Source organism: Pseudorasbora parva, chromosome 16 (assembly GCF_024679245.1).
Source record: "Pseudorasbora parva isolate DD20220531a chromosome 16, ASM2467924v1, whole genome shotgun sequence".
NCBI classification, from domain to species: Eukaryota; Metazoa; Chordata; class Actinopteri; order Cypriniformes; family Gobionidae; genus Pseudorasbora; species Pseudorasbora parva.
In genome coordinates, this window is record NC_090187.1 from 12,233,754 (window position 1) to 12,254,779 (window position 21,026).

Below are 21,026 nucleotides of genomic sequence, written 5' to 3' on the forward strand. Positions count from 1 at the left end.
AAGGCTTATCGGACACTACATCCATATTTTTTACAGTCTATGGTGATGACACCACCGTTTGACAAAATATTCATATTGGCTGTACACACAAAAACGCAAGGGTGTCGGTTTGAGATTTATCCACTCTGAGACACTGTTTCAAAAAATACCGGTTTCAGGCTCCTAAAACACAGGATCCGTCTGGATGAAACGGTGATTTGATACAAAATGTTTACGTATACAGATAAATGCGTCTCCATGTGGATGGGGCCTAAATGGGAACATTGCATAGATTATTGTTTTTATATACAGATAACTGTCCTTTAACAAACCTTAAATTATAATTTTTTTATACCAGCTTTAAGAATGAGTGTCCCCAAAGGGAGGTTTTTGAAGAGTTTGTCAGGTTTTGCTCAATTTGTTCCAAAAATATGGTTAAGGACTGTAGGTACACACACCCGCGCACACACACACAATGGGTGTTTGCATGTTTTAAGAAATCTTAAACAAATCACAAACATATGCATGCTTAAAGGTCATTTTATAGATACAATATATAATTCTTTTATTTAATATCTGAATTTGAAAGACAAAAATACATGGTATGATTGAAACATATCTTGCACTACATCATAATGTTTTGCACAACAGGCATCACATGTGCAGTAAATGAAAGTTCAATTTAAATATTAAATAACTGATGACAAAAAAAAAAGTAAATATGTAAACACTAAGCTAGTAAGATATTTGTTTTTCTATTGCAACACTTCCGATTAAAGTGGTTTGGTAACAGTACAAAGAAAGAAGTCATAGAACAAAACTCATTTTCTTCCAGTTGTGGTGGAAAAACACAGTGCTTTTCAAACATCCTTGCAGTTATTCAGTTACTTGACTTTTGTTTAAAAAAAGAAATGGTCCATGGATTTAGTTTTTCTGCATCATGTCTGCTCACGCCATGCCAAACATCTGGAAATACGCCAAATCAATTCTCAACCATCTATTGTTTTAAACCAAAGCACTGGCAATTTCATTGTGTATTTTTTAGGAAAGGGGCATAAATGTGAACAGTCCTTCTGTGCATGTGGGTGTGCGTTAGTAGGCTTCTCTATTTTTAATTCCCAAACAAGCAGATGACAGATTTTTGATTTAGTAAGGCCCCTATGCTGGATTAAGATCAGAATAGACTAGACTAGATTGAATTAGCATCTGGGAGAGAAAGGGGGGTCGGCAGGTGATTCTGTGAATGACTTGAGCTCATAGGCAGCACCACTGTCCACTTCCATGGATTTACGGGAGAAAAGGAGCCGGATGTCCCGATGGAGGTAGATCTTTCCAGATTTGGAGCTCTGGAACCTGAGAGACAGATGGATGAGAGAAAGAAAGGGCAAAAAGTTAATAAAAGTAACTACATACAACAACTCATCAGACAAGTGTCAAAACCCCAAGGTGGCAAATACAGCAAGCTAACAACAGTTTATTTGTCTTCCTCATGGGGGCGTTTGGTGGCTAAGAATGTTAAATCCTTGGAGAAGTCTTATTTCAAAAGGGCCATTTTTGGGGGGAGATATTATAGATACTATACTTAATCATTATACTTTAAAAGTATAATTTAATGTGTTTATTAAAAGAGTTGGTGCCTGACATACAATTAAAAATATTTAAAGGAACTGTATGTAAGAAATGTATTTCAATTAATCATAAAATTGCCCTGATATGTCACTAGACATTAAGAAATCATGTTAATTTCAAATACTTATATCACTGACAACAGTAGTCCGGCCAGGATATTGTCATTTAAAAGTTGTTGTTGCAGCCCTCAACTGATGCTGATGTTGACATGTTGTGTTTTGGCCTGAAGCTCCGCCCTCCACCTATCGACCAATCACAAAGTCAGTAGTGTTTCAGCATCCGGGTTGCCAGATCTGCTCTAGTTACCACAGCTGCTGCTACAAACGGTCCTGCTGATCCTGCAGCCTATCTGGCAACCTCGAGTCAGGGGGGAGGGAGAGAGGGATACACCACTCTAGTCATTTGAAAGTGATTGCAGTACCAGTTTTGGCCACAATCTTACATACACTTCCTTTAAACAATGGCAAAGTCTATTTGCACAAAGTGAAGCACCACGTAAAAATAACAGTATTTTCTATGTTTACAGCCTGGTACAAATTGTGGTTTTGGCCTATATGGCTAATTTGGACCCTCATGACAACTGTGAGGGGGTGAATTTTTTTTATAACTCATTTGTTTACGTTATATAAAGCCTTAAAGTTTTGCATAATTAAGGGCGTGGTTATGTTGATGCCATAATGCCATTTATCCTCCGTCTATAGTCATTGCGTCACCTAAACTCCGCCCACATCCCACCTTTTTACCCATTTTCTGTTATCCAGGAGTGACACGGGATGACTCGCTCACAAGATGGTAACACCCAGCTCGCCCCTACTTTAAGCTTCAGAATGGCTTATTGGAATCCTATGGGTGACGTCACGGACACTACATCCATATTTTTTTACAGTCTATGGTGCTGCTGCAGGTCTCTGTGTGTGTAATAAGCGTAGGCATATTACTAACATGCCCTTTACAGGGTCCAGAATGACATTGTCATGTATATACTTTCAATTTTAGATGGAGGAGCTATGATGATATTTGGTACCATTTGAAAGCATAAGAGTCTCTACTTTCTGGAGATAATCATCACTTTGGCATTTGTTTTAGACAAAGCAATGTATTAACACTAAATTACTTTGGTACCATTAACGCCTGGATTTGGTCTACCCAAATTAAAAAGCTTCCCATACACACAAACAGTGGTCTAAGTTCAAAATGTTGGTGTCATTTTACAGGAAACCCTTTAAAGTTACATAAAACACTGCTAAAAGTGATAAACATGTAAGTACATGTTGTCTAAGCTGTAATAACACTTGTAGTATTTTTTGTTATAAATTCATTTTTGAAAGTGTGTAACTCAGGCCCTGTGTGCTCTAGGACCCTGCAGACAGTTTGGGCTGCTTCCAGCATTATACAATTAATTGAATGTCACTGGGATATTGCATTTATATCACTGTATATGATGGTGGGAGGGGGTGGTGGAGGGGGGTAGCAGGGGAAGGGGAGGGGGTGAAAAGGGGGGTTCATCCCTTCAGATCTATTTGAATAAATCTTGCATACAACATGACACAGACAAACTTCTATTTATCCTCTATTTTCTGGAATTTAGTGGAAACAGCCCAAACTTAAAAATAAAAATTACACATATAAACTGCAATATAGACTTTAGACCAGGTTTTTGTTGGTCAAGGGTCCAAGGGCTGTTTTCAGATCAGCATGCCCATGGGCTTTATTCATAATATTAAATACCCATTAGACACTTTAATTCTACTTTTCAAATATTTTCTTCATTTTAAAATAAAATTAAACAAATTTCTGATTTGATATGCGATGGGAAAATCGATCGCATCAAAAGTTGGAGAGTCTTACTCTCCACGCCACTGATCCTGTTATTTGGCGGGTTTATTTTGTAATCTTGTTTGTCCCAACAGTGGTGGGCAGAGTAAATACCCTCTGCCAACAAGGCAGGCTATTCACAGTTAATGTAAATAGACACGCTGTTCAAATTCAAAAAGGACTGTCCATCTTAATCAGCACTGAAAAACATCACGCTATTTATGCAGCAGTGGTCTAAATAGTAATTGAATTATTAATAATTATTTTTAATTATACATTTATTTAAAAATTAAAGACAATGCCCAGGCTGCCCTATCCAGGGACATTTTCCACACTAATTTCATGCTAACTTATTTTATTAATATGGTTTAAACATGAGGAAAAAAAAAACAGCATGAGGGGTTCACTAGGCTTAAAGCTGAAACCCTGATGCTCATTTTAATATCGAATAACTATGAATTACATTAATTTATAGTTACATTATTATTATTACTACATTAAGTTTTTTTTCCCCCAAAAGTCATCACACTACCATAAAATAGTGTGTATGCAGGCTCCAACAATATGTTTTATATTGTTTCAATTAAATGAATTGGATCCATGTATTAGGAAAACTGGTATCACCTTCTGAAACTAAAAATCAAAACTGCTTCGCATTTGACATGTACTATAAATTCAAGCGTGTTTTGGTTAGATATCACCGTCAGTCAACATTTACATTAAATATAATAATACCTATTTCATTCATATGCTGTTCTATACATGTAAAAGGTTTTTGGTTTTGTACATTGCGGTTTGTGTTCAGATCATTTTCTCTTTATGAGTTATAATGGATTTTATGAAAGGTAAGCCTGACAAACAGCTTTGGAGACTTGAATTCATTATATATACATTCATCATCGTTTAATATAAAAGCTGTACTGCATTTTCACACCTTATCATGCGGCTGGCTAAATACAGTTGCAAGAAAAAGTAAGTGAACCGCTTGCAGAATCTGTGAAAATGTGAATAATTTTAACAAAATAAGGGAGATCATAAGTAGTATATATGATGGTGCTTCTGTCACTTTGATTTATGACCCCCAATAAAACAGTGTTTTATTGCCCTTAATGAGCATATCAGATGTTTTGACATTTATGGCCGGAAGTAATAAATTTTTACAAACCATTTTATGAGAACAGGAAGGGAATCTGTTTACTTAGGGGTTCATGTGTTTTTATGAGAACAGGAAGGGAATCTGTTCACTTAGGGGTTCATGTGTTTTTATGAGAACAGGAAGGGAATCTGTTCACTTAGGGGGTTATATGATTTTATGTGATCAGGAAAGGGGATGTTTTGGATTGTTTGTGTTTACGGGGTCCATATGTTTTTTATGTGATCAGGAAGTAATGTGCTGGACTGTTTTGATCTTTGTCACTGTAGATTCAAGCTCTGATTTCAGGACTCTAGCTGGTTCAAGCACAGCAGATCCTTGGGGTTTTGAGCATTTTGTCTGTGAATGAGACAAATCGGTTTAAGAAAAGCAGTAATAAAACATTGAGGATGAAATAAGCTTAAATAATATTTTAATATAGTGTCAAGAGAGCATACATGTCCTTAAAAAAGTGATTGAACTCAGTTGATTTCCCAATTCCCCAAAACGTGCATATATAAGTTCACTTGGCGTGATGCTAACGTTGACTGTTAGGTTCAACTATTTAAATGTTAAACTATTAGGTTCACCAAACTTGGTGTTTATATCCTTTACTTAAACTATTAAGATCACCAAACTTGGTGTTTATATACTTTACTTAAACTATTAGGTTCACCAAACTTGGTGTTTATATACTTTACTTAAACTATTAAGATCACCAAACTTGGTGTTTATATACTTTACTTAAACTATTAGGTTCACCAAACTTGGTGTTTATATTCTTTACTTAAACTATTAGGTTCACCAAACTTGGTGTTTATATACTTTACTTAAACTATTAAGCTCACCAAACTTGGTGTTTATATACTTTACTTAAACTATTAGGTTCACCAAACTTGGTGTTTATATACTTTACTTAAACTATTAGGTTCACCAAACTTGGTGTTTATATACTTTACTTAAACTTTTAAGTTCACCAAACTTGGTGTTTATATACTTTACTTAAACTATTAGGTTCACCAAACTTGGTGTTTATATACTTTACTTAAACTATTAGGTTCACCAAACTTGGTGTTTATATACTTTACTTAAACTATTAGGTTCACCAAACTTGGTGTTTATATACTTTACTTAAACTATTAGGTTCACCAAACTTGGTGTTATATACTTTACTTAAACTATTAGGTTCACCAAACTTGGTGTTTATATACTTTACTTAAACTATTAAGATCACCAAACTTGGTGTTTATATACTTTACTTAAACTATTAGGTTCACCAAACTTGGTGTTTATATACTTTACTTAAACTTTTAAGTTCACCAAACTTGGTGTTTATATACTTTACTTAAACTATTAGGTTCACCAAACTTGGTGTTTATATACTTTACTTAAACTATTAGGTTCACCAAACTTGGTGTTTATATACTTTACTTAAACTATTAGGTTCACCAAACTTGGTGTTTATATACTTTACTTAAACTATTAGGTTCACCAAACTTGGTGTTATATACTTTACTTAAACTATTAAGTTTGATTTACTTAACTTTTTACATCAACAGGTTCCGCCAGTTTGCAGATATATAACCGTGAGACCTTTCCGACGATATGTGTTTTGTCAAGATTAGAAAAGGTTTTTATTATAAAGTAGTTAAATAAATATGAAACATGACGAAGCCACTTGGGGAGGAGTCCACTGGAATAATTTAGGGCACCGTTACTATGGTAACCCAAGGTCCGATATCAAAACGGTTTTGCACAGGTTGAATCTAGAGTTTGTAAGCTTTCGAATGATATATAGTTTGTCAACATTAGATCAGGATAAATATAGGATATAATTGTTTTAAACATGCAGAGGCAAATGGGGCCCACCGGTGGGCCAGTGACAGTTAACAGGTTAAACTATTAAGTTTACCAAACTTGGTGTTTTGTATACTCTACTTAAACTATTAATTTCACCAAACTTGGTGTTATATACTTTACTTAAACTATTAAGTTTGATTTACTTAACTTTTTACATCAACAGGTTCCGCGTAACTTGGTTTTTATTTCAGTAAACTAGCTTTTTTGTTCATCTTTTTTATTTTTATTTTTTTTTATACATAACCAAAGATTAATTCAATACCATTAAGTTAAATCAGGATAACATTCTTAATTTTGTACAAACCTATTAAGCTCAATTATTCTAATATGATTAAATTATATTTTAATGTTAGGTTTAAGAGAGCATGCATGTCCTTAGTAAGTCGATTGAACTCAAATAATTTAAGTAAACTTGTATATTTATACTTGTACATGTTTCCCAAAACTTGTATATTTAAATTCACCAAAAAAATTGGCATTTATGTAACGTATTTAAATTAAGTTCACCAAACTATCTCTTTATATACTGTACTTAAACTAGTTGGTTTTACTTCTAACTGGGTTATGTTGAAATTAATTAACATGGTTTGTTTCAGTAAACTTAAACTCCAGTAAGTTAAATCAGGTTAACATTCTTAATTTTATACAAAACTATTAAGTTCAATTATTCAAAAATGAATATCAAACAAAAACCAAAACAAGTAATCTGGTTTAATTTATTATTTTTATTTAGTGAAATACAATTTTTGCAAATGAAATCTAACATTAAAACCTTTTACAAAATCGTATTGGCTAGCCAGGATATAGTCACATGCCCCAAAGTAGATGTTTTTATTATTAAAACAACTTTATTTGTTATTAGCAGGTCCTTACTCTAAGCGCATCCTCTACACTACACCACGACGGTAACCTGCAAAACATTAACATAATACAACCTTTTAAATAACATCACAAAACATTAAAATCTCCATTTTCTCAGTGTGTTAAAAAATGCATAAATAACACAAAACTCACCAAAAAAATTGGCATTTATGTAACGTATTTAAATTAAGTTCACCAAACTATCTCTTTATATACTGTACTTAAACTAGTTGGTTTTACTTCTAACTGGGTTATGTTGAAATTAATTAACATGGTTTGTTTCAGTAAACTTAAACTCCAGTAAGTTAAATCAGGTTAACATTCTTAATTTTATACAAAACTATTAAGTTCAATTATTCAAAAATGAATATCAAACAAAAACCAAAACAAGTAATCTGGTTTAATTTATTATTTTTATTTAGTGAAATACAATTTTTGCAAATGAAATCTAACATTAAAACCTTTTACAAAATCGTATTGGCTAGCCAGGATATAGTCACATGCCCCAAAGTAGATGTTTTTATTATTAAAACAACTTTATTTGTTATTAGCAGGTCCTTACTCTAAGCGCATCCTCTACACTACACCACGACGGTAACCTGCAAAACATTAACATAATACAACCTTTTAAATAACATCACAAAACATTAAAATCTCCATTTTCTCAGTGTGTTAAAAAATGCATAAATAACACAAAACTCTCCAAACTCAGTCCCTCTGCTGTGCGTAATGAACAGCATCAGCATCTTTAGTATACTTACATATTTAACTCAACATGGAAATTAAACTGAAATTAGAAATTATTGAGAATTACAAAGTGCTTATTTTTGAATGTAATTTTTTTGTGTGTGCAAACATACCAACCAGAAAGGGGAAAAACCCACTTAACAGCATATTGAATGTCTTTATACACACTGCTGTAATGGAATTGAGTCACAACCACACAGTACAGCACTGTAAAGGTAGTATAGCAATATCCCAGCATCAACTAATGCATTGCATAAATTGTGGATCTCTGGGCACTTTATTTAAATATTACACCTTTAGCTTGACAATTATGCTAATATAGTAAGCATTTAAATGCAATGATAACTATGTTTGACTGTTTAAGCTTTGTGGAGCCATACTGGGCTGAAATAAAACATACTGAACAACATATTCTATGTCTCTGACAAAAAAAATTCCCAATACTAATGAAATAACAGTGACTTACACACTATACTGTAATGGCAATGTAACTCTGTTACAACCACAACTACTAGCCTACCTATGTCAATTGTACACTTAATTTAAACATGCGTTTATCCTTTATTAATGACTGCAAGTCTGCAACAATTTGTCTAGGCCAAAAAGCTGGTTTGCCAAAGACTGTAGCTTCGTTTCTAGGGCATTCTGCCCTATTGACATCAAGGCTACACACTGAGTTCTCAATCACACGGTCAGCAAATTTATGAAAATATTGTTATTGAAGTGAAGGGACAACATCCCTAACTGGCCTCAGAAATAGTTGAATGTTGTTTTGTTTTGTTTTCACACAGAAACGCCCGATTACACTATCTTTAAGTGTATTAACTATTATGTTACAAAATCAAATAAAGAATAATTTGCTCAGTTATCCTACCATCACAACCCTTCAATATTTTACTATAGCAACGTACCATTAGGATTTAAAAAAAAAAAACATTTCACTATTCATATAAAAATCGCACCAAAATAACTTTATATCTACAGATTTTTACTTACCGAGTTTAAGATGCACTCGATGGAAAAGCCCCGTACTAGTTTGAATTAGCCGCAGCAGCAGAGGAGGAGGCGACAAGACAGCCTTTTGCAAATATCCACCAATCAGTGCAATGATTTTCTTGTCGCCAGGCAGAACGCCTTGCACGGCCAATCACATCAAAGGAAGGCCAGAGTGTCAAAAAGCGTATTTTGTTTTATGGGGAGTTGGCGCATATCAAACAATTAAAAGTTAGCCATATGTCCTCCTCTTTTATTATCATGTAATCTGAGCTAAAAAGCTTCCTTCCTTATTTCCTTCCTGCCTTCCTTCCATCCTTCATGTATTCCTTCCTGTCTTTCTGTGAGGAAGGATGTGATAGACCTATTCATTGTTTTCAGGGGAAATTACGTCTGTATTATATTGTAGGGCCAACACCTCTACACTGCCTGTACTTGTAAAAGATCAATTGGCTACACGTTAGTCTCCCAGTCTTGAGTAAGCGGAAACTGTCTGTGACCCGTGCTGCAAAACTACAAAATAGTTTTCTACATCACTCAAAGCTATAGCAGCAGCACTTGACGTTCATTTAGAAAACAGCCCTTTAAATTCCACAATCTTTTACTGATTACTGTTTTAGAAAACACTTTTAGATTACATGACCACTCAGAAAATAAAAACTCTGTGTTTACAGAAAGAAATACATTTATTTTTAACCCTCTTGCATTTCTGTTTATAGTATCAATACCTAATTTGATGACTTGGAAATCAAAAGCCAATGTTTTGAGGAACAAATACAATTTTCACCCATGCCTTTCTGTTTAGTTCTGTAAATATATACTGGACATACATAAGCCGTCACCTTTATTCCTGTAACATTTATATAATACAACTAGTTGAACATATTCAATTTCTGCTCTAATGCAGCTCTAACATTTTTCAGCTCAAGTCAGTTCAGTCTGCGTTGATAACTGTAAAGTACATCAATTGGCCATGCATACTGCACTCACACTGTATTTGTGTGCACATACATGTACACCATGCACTCAACAAACAAAAGACACAATAATGTTGTACATTTTCCACATCCCTGGGCTTTATCGTGTATTTGACTAATCATTTGAGGTTTATGTCTAGGCACAAAAACAATTTTACGAGAGTTTTGAATGAAGCGGTTGCATTTGTATGACATGTTTGACTATTGTCTTTAGACAAAACTTTTGTTTTATTCTTTAATTTATTTAAAACAGCCTGGTAACTAATTTTGGTGTATTTTTCGCACCTGAAACAACATCTAGGCTACTCATACCAAACACATTTGGGCTATTTGACTATTTTTCTAGAAGGATTTACTCAAATAATAAATGCACCAGAATCACAATGGTTATGATTTATTCATATTTAGTCAGATTTCTTATGGCCATTTTGTCTGTTGGATTTTTTATTTTTATTTTTTGACAGATTCTTCTTTGAGAGCTATCAACATTATAGGAATAAATTAAGAAATCAAGTGATAGTCTTTCTATTTGACAGTGTTTGACTAAATTGATATTTCTTTTAAAGTTCCATCTGTGTACGAAAAACATTCAACAGCAATTGTGAAAGTATGTCAAATTTGGACTTCTTAGTACAATTGTACTAAGAAAAGGCCCTGGTGTACATCACACCAGTTGTAATAAACATTTTACAAAGCTATAATCATAATAAGCACAACATCAGTCTGATGTTACCATACATTAACACAATCAGAGCGTTGCGTGTTCACACAATATGCAGTCTGTTAAAACGATTCTAAAATGCGTCGTTTTTCTTTTCATTCAGGCTTATCCAATGCCAAAATCATGGATTCTTATCTACAAATGCTTAAACACAGTATGTCACAAATGAAGACCTAATGTTCCTTTCTTTTAATATAGTATAAAGCCTCTACTTCCGCAAAATCCCCAGCAGCTCAAACTTGTTGAACAATATATATAAAAGAAAGACTGAAACAACGAATAAGCATTTCAAGTAGTAGATCTCTGAAATATTTGATACTTATTTAAAATAAATATTTTAACATATTTTTATTTTATTGTTTTTACTTGCTTTTGCAACTGGAGAACTGTAACCTTGAGAAACGTCCAAAATGTTCATTATGTTGCATATTCAAAATATGCAAATATGACTTTGGACAGAGGCTTAACTATGATGTATAATTCTGTTGCAGTGTTAAGAGTTTAGAAAAGGTACTTTAAAGGGTTAGGTCCCCCCAAAAATCAAGATTCTGTCACACCCCGCAAGACTTCCGTTCATCTTCGGAACACAAATTAAGATATTTTTGTTGAAATCCGATGGCTCAGAATTGTTTGTATGAAAATTTGTGTATGAGAATTGTCTTGTTATGAAATGATAACTGATAACTTGAAAAATGATAACTTCTCTCTGGTGACATATGTAGGACTTTTGCATACGGATACTTCCGTCACATCGTGACTTTAAAGTTCGTTTTTGCTATCATCCCTTTGTCCAATCTGTAGTTACATTTTCAAAAAGCACTATACACAATAAACACAACTTTTGTCTGTTGTTACCATACATGAACAAATGTTCATGCTGTTTTACACAATATGCAGTCTGTTAAAATTAATCAAAAATGCCTGCATTTTTCTTTTCATACGAGATCTCGTATGAAAATCATGGATTCTCATTTACATATGCTTAAAGACAGTATGTCACAAATAAAGACCTAATGGTCCAATCAGCTTTGCTAAATAATAAATTACATAATAGTTTTTTATGACTTCCTGGCGACAACCCATCACAACAGGGTGAGGGCGTCCCCAATCTCTCGATCCTGATAAACTCTACAGTGCTCACTCAGTTCTTGCGTTGCAAACTGGGGTTTCCTAACTCTACTAACAAACCAGTACTGGATTTGACATCCGCTTCAACGCAAAGACTGCTGTACAACAACTCATTGATCAAAAAGTTGAAGGCCTCGAGTCAGAGCATTGTACGGTTGTCGTGTGGACCCTCAAAGCCAGCTTTAGCATTCCTGTTTGTCTGAGCCTGACATCTCTTCTGCGACGCACACTTTGGGGGATTGACCCTAACTTATGCCAGGACAAAAGGACTCTTATGCCAGGAGCTATTATAGTCTTTCTGGACTGGAAGAACATTTTTACCGTGCACAAATTTGAGTTCTGAAGAAGAAGACATCTTCAACGCTACATATTTCTGGAATGGCTACACAGAAGCTGATGGAGAGCGACTGCCTGCTGAGTTCTGACCATGCCGTGCACAAGCAACCTGAGGAGTGCGAATGTGCCATTGGGAACGAGTGTCATGTAAAAGCTATGTTAGGCGGCATGTTTAAAGATTATTTTAGAGGCCAGATGGTCCACTTGATGCGTAAAATCATCGACGATGCATGTGATTCAAATGATGATTGTGCTGGGGATCCCATACGTGTGAAAAATCTAAAAAATGAAATGGATGTCGTAAGAGATCTGAAAAATTCATGGCCTGACGTTACAAGTTTGTTTATTTACACCAAAGAGCCTATCTCGGAGATCCTCAGAACAGTTCTGAATGTGTTGGCTGATTATAGCGATGAGTTAGGAGTTACTGAGGTTCTTTGTATGTATACATTTGTAACAGATCTGTGTGTGTCACTGATGTCAAAAAATGAGAAAACCGACATTGATGAAATAGTGGAAACGCTGGTCAACTATACCCTAGAGCAAAACATGATAGTGTGCAGAGATTTTCTTTTCTGGCTAGATCACCTCTAATGTCATTATTAATGTATTACTTTATGTATGTAATGCAATACACTTCTTCAATACTTCAATTAATGATTGTATATACAACAATACATTGTTGAAATAAATAAATATATGTAAATCACTTGTTGAATCATTTGTTATTTTATGGACATGTCTACAAACAGTAATACACGGCTTGCAACTCTGATACTTTAGGAGGTAAATAACAATAGTACAATAATCTTAAATGCTTTCAAGCACTGCAAGATATTTCAGAGATCTGCTACTTAAAAACGCTTACTGATTGTTTCTGTCTTCTTTTATACACAACAGACAAAAGTTGTGTTTATTGTGTATAGTGCTTTTTGAAAATGTAACTACAGATTGGACAAAGGGATGATAGCAAAAACGAACTTTAAAGTCACGATGTGACGGAAGTATCCGTATGCAAAAGTCCTACATATGTCACCAGAGAGAAGTTATCATTTTTCAAGTTATCAGTTATCATTTCATAACAAGACAATTCTCATACACAAATTTTCATACAAACAATTCTGAGCCATCGGATTTCAACAAAAATATCTTAATTTGTGTTCCGAAGATGAACGGAAGTCTTGCGGGGTGTGACAGAATCTTGATTTTTGGGGGGACCTAACCCTTTAAAGTACCTTTTCTAAACTCTTAACACTGCAACAGAATTATACATCATAGTTAAGCCTCTGTCCAAAGTCATATTTGCATATTTTGAATATGCAACATAATGAACATTTTGGACGTTTCTCAAGGTTACAGTTCTCCAGTTGCAAAAGCAAGTAAAAACAATAAAATAAAAATATGTTAAAATATTTATTTTAAATAAGTATCAAATATTTCAGAGATCTACTACTTGAAATGCTTATTCGTTGTTTCAGTCTTTCTTTTATATATATTGTTCAACAAGTTTGAGCTGCTGGGGATTTTGCGGAAGTAGAGGCTTTATACTATATTAAAAGAAAGGAACATTAGGTCTTCATTTGTGACATACTGTGTTTAAGCATTTGTAGATAAGAATCCATGATTTTGGCATTGGATAAGCCTGAATGAAAAGAAAAATGACGCATTTTAGAATCGTTTTAACAGACTGCATATTGTGTGAACACGCAACGCTCTGATTGTGTTAATGTATGGTAACATCAGACTGATGTTGTGCTTATTATGATTATAGCTTTGTAAAATGTTTATTACAACTGGTGTGATGTACACCAGGGCCTTTTCTTAGTACAATTGTACTAAGAAGTCCAAATTTGACATACTTTCACAATTGCTGTTGAATGTTTTTCGTACACAGATGGAACTTTAAAAGAAATATCAATTTAGTCAAACACTGTCAAATAGAAAGACTATCACTTGATTTCTTAATTTATTCCTATAATGTTGATAGCTCTCAAAGAAGAATCTGTCAAAAAATAAAAATAAAAAATCCAACAGACAAAATGGCCATAAGAAATCTGACTAAATATGAATAAATCATAACCATTGTGATTCTGGTGCATTTATTATTTGAGTAAATCCTTCTAGAAAAATAGTCAAATAGCCCAAATGTGTTTGGTATGAGTAGCCTAGATGTTGTTTCAGGTGCGAAAAATACACCAAAATTAGTTACCAGGCTGTTTTAAATAAATTAAAGAATAAAACAAAAGTTTTGTCTAAAGACAATAGTCAAACATGTCATACAAATGCAACCGCTTCATTCAAAACTCTCGTAAAATTGTTTTTGTGCCTAGACATAAACCTCAAATGATTAGTCAAATACACGATAAAGCCCAGGGATGTGGAAAATGTACAACATTATTGTGTCTTTTGTTTGTTGAGTGCATGGTGTACATGTATGTGCACACAAATACAGTGTGAGTGCAGTATGCATGGCCAATTGATGTACTTTACAGTTATCAACGCAGACTGAACTGACTTGAGCTGAAAAATGTTAGAGCTGCATTAGAGCAGAAATTGAATATGTTCAACTAGTTGTATTATATAAATGTTACAGGAATAAAGGTGACGGCTTATGTATGTCCAGTATATATTTACAGAACTAAACAGAAAGGCATGGGTGAAAATTGTATTTGTTCCTCAAAACATTGGCTTTTGATTTCCAAGTCATCAAATTAGGTATTGATACTATAAACAGAAATGCAAGAGGGTTAAAAATAAATGTATTTCTTTCTGTAAACACAGAGTTTTTATTTTCTGAGTGGTCATGTAATCTAAAAGTGTTTTCTAAAACAGTAATCAGTAAAAGATTGTGGAATTTAAAGGGCTGTTTTCTAAATGAACGTCAAGTGCTGCTGCTATAGCTTTGAGTGATGTAGAAAACTATTTTGTAGTTTTGCAGCACGGGTCACAGACAGTTTCCGCTTACTCAAGACTGGGAGACTAACGTGTAGCCAATTGATCTTTTACAAGTACAGGCAGTGTAGAGGTGTTGGCCCTACAATATAATACAGACGTAATTTCCCCTGAAAACAATGAATAGGTCTATCACATCCTTCCTCACAGAAAGACAGGAAGGAATACATGAAGGATGGAAGGAAGGCAGGAAGGAAATAAGGAAGGAAGCTTTTTAGCTCAGATTACATGATAATAAAAGAGGAGGACATATGGCTAACTTTTAATTGTTTGATATGCGCCAACTCCCCATAAAACAAAATACGCTTTTTGACACTCTGGCCTTCCTTTGATGTGATTGGCCGTGCAAGGCGTTCTGCCTGGCGACAAGAAAATCATTGCACTGATTGGTGGATATTTGCAAAAGGCTGTCTTGTCGCCTCCTCCTCTGCTGCTGCGGCTAATTCAAACTAGTACGGGGCTTTTCCATCGAGTGCATCTTAAACTCGGTAAGTAAAAATCTGTAGATATAAAGTTATTTTGGTGCGATTTTTATATGAATAGTGAAATGTTTTTTTTTTTTAAATCCTAATGGTACGTTGCTATAGTAAAATATTGAAGGGTTGTGATGGTAGGATAACTGAGCAAATTATTCTTTATTTGATTTTGTAACATAATAGTTAATACACTTAAAGATAGTGTAATCGGGCGTTTCTGTGTGAAAACAAAACAAAACAACATTCAACTATTTCTGAGGCCAGTTAGGGATGTTGTCCCTTCACTTCAATAACAATATTTTCATAAATTTGCTGACCGTGTGATTGAGAACTCAGTGTGTAGCCTTGATGTCAATAGGGCAGAATGCCCTAGAAACGAAGCTACAGTCTTTGGCAAACCAGCTTTTTGGCCTAGACAAATTGTTGCAGACTTGCAGTCATTAATAAAGGATAAACGCATGTTTAAATTAAGTGTACAATTGACATAGGTAGGCTAGTAGTTGTGGTTGTAACAGAGTTACATTGCCATTACAGTATAGTGTGTAAGTCACTGTTATTTCATTAGTATTGGGAATTTTTTTTGTCAGAGACATAGAATATGTTGTTCAGTATGTTTTATTTCAGCCCAGTATGGCTCCACAAAGCTTAAACAGTCAAACATAGTTATCATTGCATTTAAATGCTTACTATATTAGCAAAATTGTCAAGCTAAAGGTGTAATATTTAAATAAAGTGCCCAGAGATCCACAATTTATGCAATGCATTAGTTGATGCTGGGATATTGCTATACTACCTTTACAGTGCTGTACTGTGTGGTTGTGACTCAATTCCATTACAGCAGTGTGTATAAAGACATTCAATATGCTGTTAAGTGGGTTTTTCCCCTTTCTGGTTGGTATGTTTGCACACACAAAAAAATTACATTCAAAAATAAGCACTTTGTAATTCTCAATAATTTCTAATTTCAGTTTAATTTCCATGTTGAGTTAAATATGTAAGTATACTAAAGATGCTGATGCTGTTCATTACGCACAGCAGAGGGACTGAGTTTGGTGAGTTTTGTGTTATTTATGCATTTTTTAACACACTGAGAAAATGGAGATTTTAATGTTTTGTGATGTTATTTAAAAGGTTGTATTATGTTAATGTTTTGCAGGTTACCGTCGTGGTGTAGTGTAGAGGATGCGCTTAGAGTAAGGACCTGCTAATAACAAATAAAGTTGTTTTGATAATAAAAACATCTACTTTGGGGCATGTGACTATATCCTGGCTAGCCAATACGATTTTGTAAAAGGTTTTAATGTTAGATTTCATTTGCAAAAATTGTATTTCACTAAATAAAAATAATAAATTAAACCAGATTACTTGTTTTGGTTTTTGTTTGATATTCATTTTTGAATAATTGAACTTAATAGTTTTGTATAAAATTAAGAATGTTAACCTGATTTAACTTACTGGAGTTTAAGTTTACTGAAACAAACCATGTTAATTAATTTCAACATAACCCAGTTAGAAGTAAAACCAACTAGTTTAAGTACAGTATATAAAGAGATAGTTTGGTGAACTTAATTTAAATACGTTACATAAATGCCAATTTTTTTGGTGAATTTAAATATACAAGTTTTGGGAAACATGTACAAGTATAAATATACAAGTTTACTTAAATTATTTGAGTTCAATCGACTTACTAAGGACATGCATGCTCTCTTAAACCTAACATTAAAATATAATTTAATCATATTAGAATAATTGAGCTTAATAGGTTTGTACAAAATTAAGAATGTTATCCTGATTTAACTTAATGGTATTGAATTAATCTTTGGTTATGTATAAAAAAAAATAAAAATAAAAAAGATGAACAAAAAAGCTAGTTTACTGAAATAAAAACCAAGTTACGCGGAACCTGTTGATGTAAAAAGTTAAGTAAATCAAACTTAATAGTTTAAGTAAAGTATATAACACCAAGTTTGGTGAAATTAATAGTTTAAGTAGAGTATACAAAACACCAAGTTTGGTAAACTTAATAGTTTAACCTGTTAACTGTCACTGGCCCACCGGTGGGCCCCATTTGCCTCTGCATGTTTAAAACAATTATATCCTATATTTATCCTGATCTAATGTTGACAAACTATATATCATTCGAAAGCTTACAAACTCTAGATTCAACCTGTGCAAAACCGTTTTGATATCGGACCTTGGGTTACCATAGTAACGGTGCCCTAAATTATTCCAGTGGACTCCTCCCCAAGTGGCTTCGTCATGTTTCATATTTATTTAACTACTTTATAATAAAAACCTTTTCTAATCTTGACAAAACACATATCGTCGGAAAGGTCTCACGGTTATATATCTGCAAACTGGCGGAACCTGTTGATGTAAAAAGTTAAGTAAATCAAACTTAATAGTTTAAGTAAAGTATATAAACACCAAGTTTGGTGAACCTAATAGTTTAAGTAAAGTATATAAACACCAAGTTTGGTGAACTTAAAAGTTTAAGTAAAGTATATAAACACCAAGTTTGGTGAACCTAATAGTTTAAGTAAAGTATATAAACACCAAGTTTGGTGATCTTAATAGTTTAAGTAAAGTATATAAACACCAAGTTTGGTGAACCTAATAGTTTAAGTAAAGTATATAAACACCAAGTTTGGTGAACCTAATAGTTTAAGTAAAGTATATAAACACCAAGTTTGGTGATCTTAATAGTTTAAGTAAAGTATATAAACACCAAGTTTGGTGAACCTAATAGTTTAAGTAAAGTATATAAACACCAAGTTTGGTGAACCTAATAGTTTAAGTAAAGTATATAAACACCAAGTTTGGTGATCTTAATAGTTTAAGTAAAGGATATAAACACCAAGTTTGGTGAACCTAATAGTTTAACATTTAAATAGTTGAACCTAACAGTCAACGTTAGCATCACGCCAAGTGAACTTATATATGCACGTTTTGGGGAATTGGGAAATCAACTGAGTTCAATCACTTTTTTAAGGACATGTATGCTCTCTTGACACTATATTAAAATATTATTTAAGCTTATTTCATCCTCAATGTTTTATTACTGCTTTTCTTAAACCGATTTGTCTCATTCACAGACAAAATGCTCAAAACCCCAAGGATCTGCTGTGCTTGAACCAGCTAGAGTCCTGAAATCAGAGCTTGAATCTACAGTGACAAAGATCAAAACAGTCCAGCACATTACTTCCTGATCACATAAAAAACATATGGACCCCGTAAACACAAACAATCCAAAACATCCCCTTTCCTGATCACATAAAAACATATAACCCCCTAAGTGAACAGATTCCCTTCCTGTTCTCATAAAAACACATGAACCCCTAAGTGAACAGATTCCCTTCCTGTTCTCATAAAAACACATGAACCCCTAAGTAAACAGATTCCCTTCCTGTTCTCATAAAATGGTTTGTAAAAATTTATTACTTCCGGCCATAAATGTCAAAACATCTGATATGCTCATTAAGGGCAATAAAACACTGTTTTATTGGGGGTCATAAATCAAAGTGACAGAAGCACCATCATATATACTACTATCATACACTCCATGATAACATGTTATTTTTTTATTTAGTACTGTCCTGAATAAAATATTTGACATATACATGCATACAGTACAGGCCAATAGTTTGGACACATTACTATTTGTAACGTTTTTGAAAGAAGTTTCTTCTGCTCATCAAGCCTGCATTTATTTGATCAAAAATACAGAAAAAAAACGTAATATTGTGATATTGTTTTACAATTTAAAATAATTGGTTTTCAATTTATTATACTTTAAATGATCATTTATTTCTGTGATGAAAAGCTGAATTTTCAGGATCATTCCTCCAGTCTTCAGTCACAGGATCCTTCAGAAATCATTCTAATATGATGATTCATCTTCAAAGTTGGAAACAGTTCTGCTGCTTAATATTTTTTCACAACCTGTGATACTTTTTTATAATACTTTGATGAATAAAAAGTAAAAATAAATAAATAAATAAAAAAGAAGCAATTTAAAAAAAAAAATTGAAATCTTTTGTAACAACAATATAAATTATTGGTCAGTAATTTGGGGTCAGTAATTTGGGGTCAGTAATTTGTTTTCTTTCTTTTTTTGAAATAAATCAATAATTTTATTCAGCAAGGATGTGTTAAATTGATAAAAAATTATAGTAAAGTAGATTTATATTATTTGAAAATCTGTTTTTATTTTAAATAAATGCAGTTCTTTTGAACCTTTTACTCATCAAATATTTTAGGCAGCAGAACTGTTTCTAACACTCTTAATAAATCAGAATATTAGAATGATTTCTGAAGGATCCTGTGATAGACTGGATGTCACGTGACACTGAAAACTGGAGGAATGATCCTGAAAATTCAGCTTTGCATCATAGAAATAAATGATACCCAAACATTTTAAATTGTAATAATATATCACAATATTAAAAAAATCTGTATTTTTGATCAAATAAATGCGGGCTTGATGAGCAGAAGACACTTCTTTCAAAAACATTACAAATAGTAATGTGTCTAAACGTTTGGCCTGTACTGTGTGTGTATCTTGATGCGTATTGTAGCCCAAGACTGGTTTTCCACTGAAGCTAAGCAGGGCTGAGCCTGGTCAGTACCTGGATGGGAGACCAACTAGGAAAACCAGGTAGCTGCTGGTAGAGGTGTTAGTGAGGCCAGCAGGGGGTGCTCACCCTGTGGTCTGTGTGGGTCCTAACACCCCAGTATAGTGATGGGGACACTATACTGACAAAGAGCACCGTCTTTCGGATGAGACGTTAAAACCGAGGTCCTGACTCTTTGTGGTCATTAAAAATCCCACGATGTCTTTCGGAAAAAGAGTAGGGGTGTAACCCCGGCATCCTGGCCAAATTTGCCCATTGGCCCCTGTCCATCATGGCCTCCTAATAATCCCCCTATCCTGATTGGCTTCATCACTCCGTCTCCTCTCCACCATAAGCTGGTGTGTGGTGAGCGTTCCGGCGCAATATGGCTGCCGTCGCATCATCCAGGTGGATGCTGAACATTGGTGGTGGTTGAGGAGATTCCCCCCTTCAATGTAAAGCGCTTTGAGTGCCTTGAAAAGCGCTATATAAATCGAACGCATTATATATATATATATATATATATATATATATATATATATATATATATATATATATATATATATATATATATATATATATATATATCTTGAAGCCTTGATGCGTATTGTCGAATAGAGCAAAACACCGGTCAAAAATTAGATGTCTAAAACAAGATTTTTTTTAAAGAGAAATGGCTGAGGATTTTGATATAAGAGAAGAAGGTCTTGAGTTTGTTGCCCAGCACTATCCACAAGAGGTGTCAAAGCTTGTGATTCTCCTACATCCTGAATCATACATCACGTCAGGGGTTACGTACTCTTTCTG

At 33.7% G+C, this 21,026-nt stretch overlaps 1 protein-coding gene across 1 annotated transcript in view; it reads right to left on the minus strand.

Moving 5' to 3' along the window:
• Window positions 1-503: 503 nt before the first annotated feature.
• atosa (atos homolog A) overlaps window positions 504-21,026 on the minus strand; it is an 81,321-nt gene continuing 60,798 nt past the window's right edge. The window contains exon 12 of the mRNA XM_067419662.1: window positions 504-1,332. Coding sequence (XP_067275763.1) covers window positions 1,179-1,332 — 154 coding nt within the window. The 3' untranslated portion in view covers window positions 504-1,178. The remainder of the gene's footprint in view (window positions 1,333-21,026) is intronic.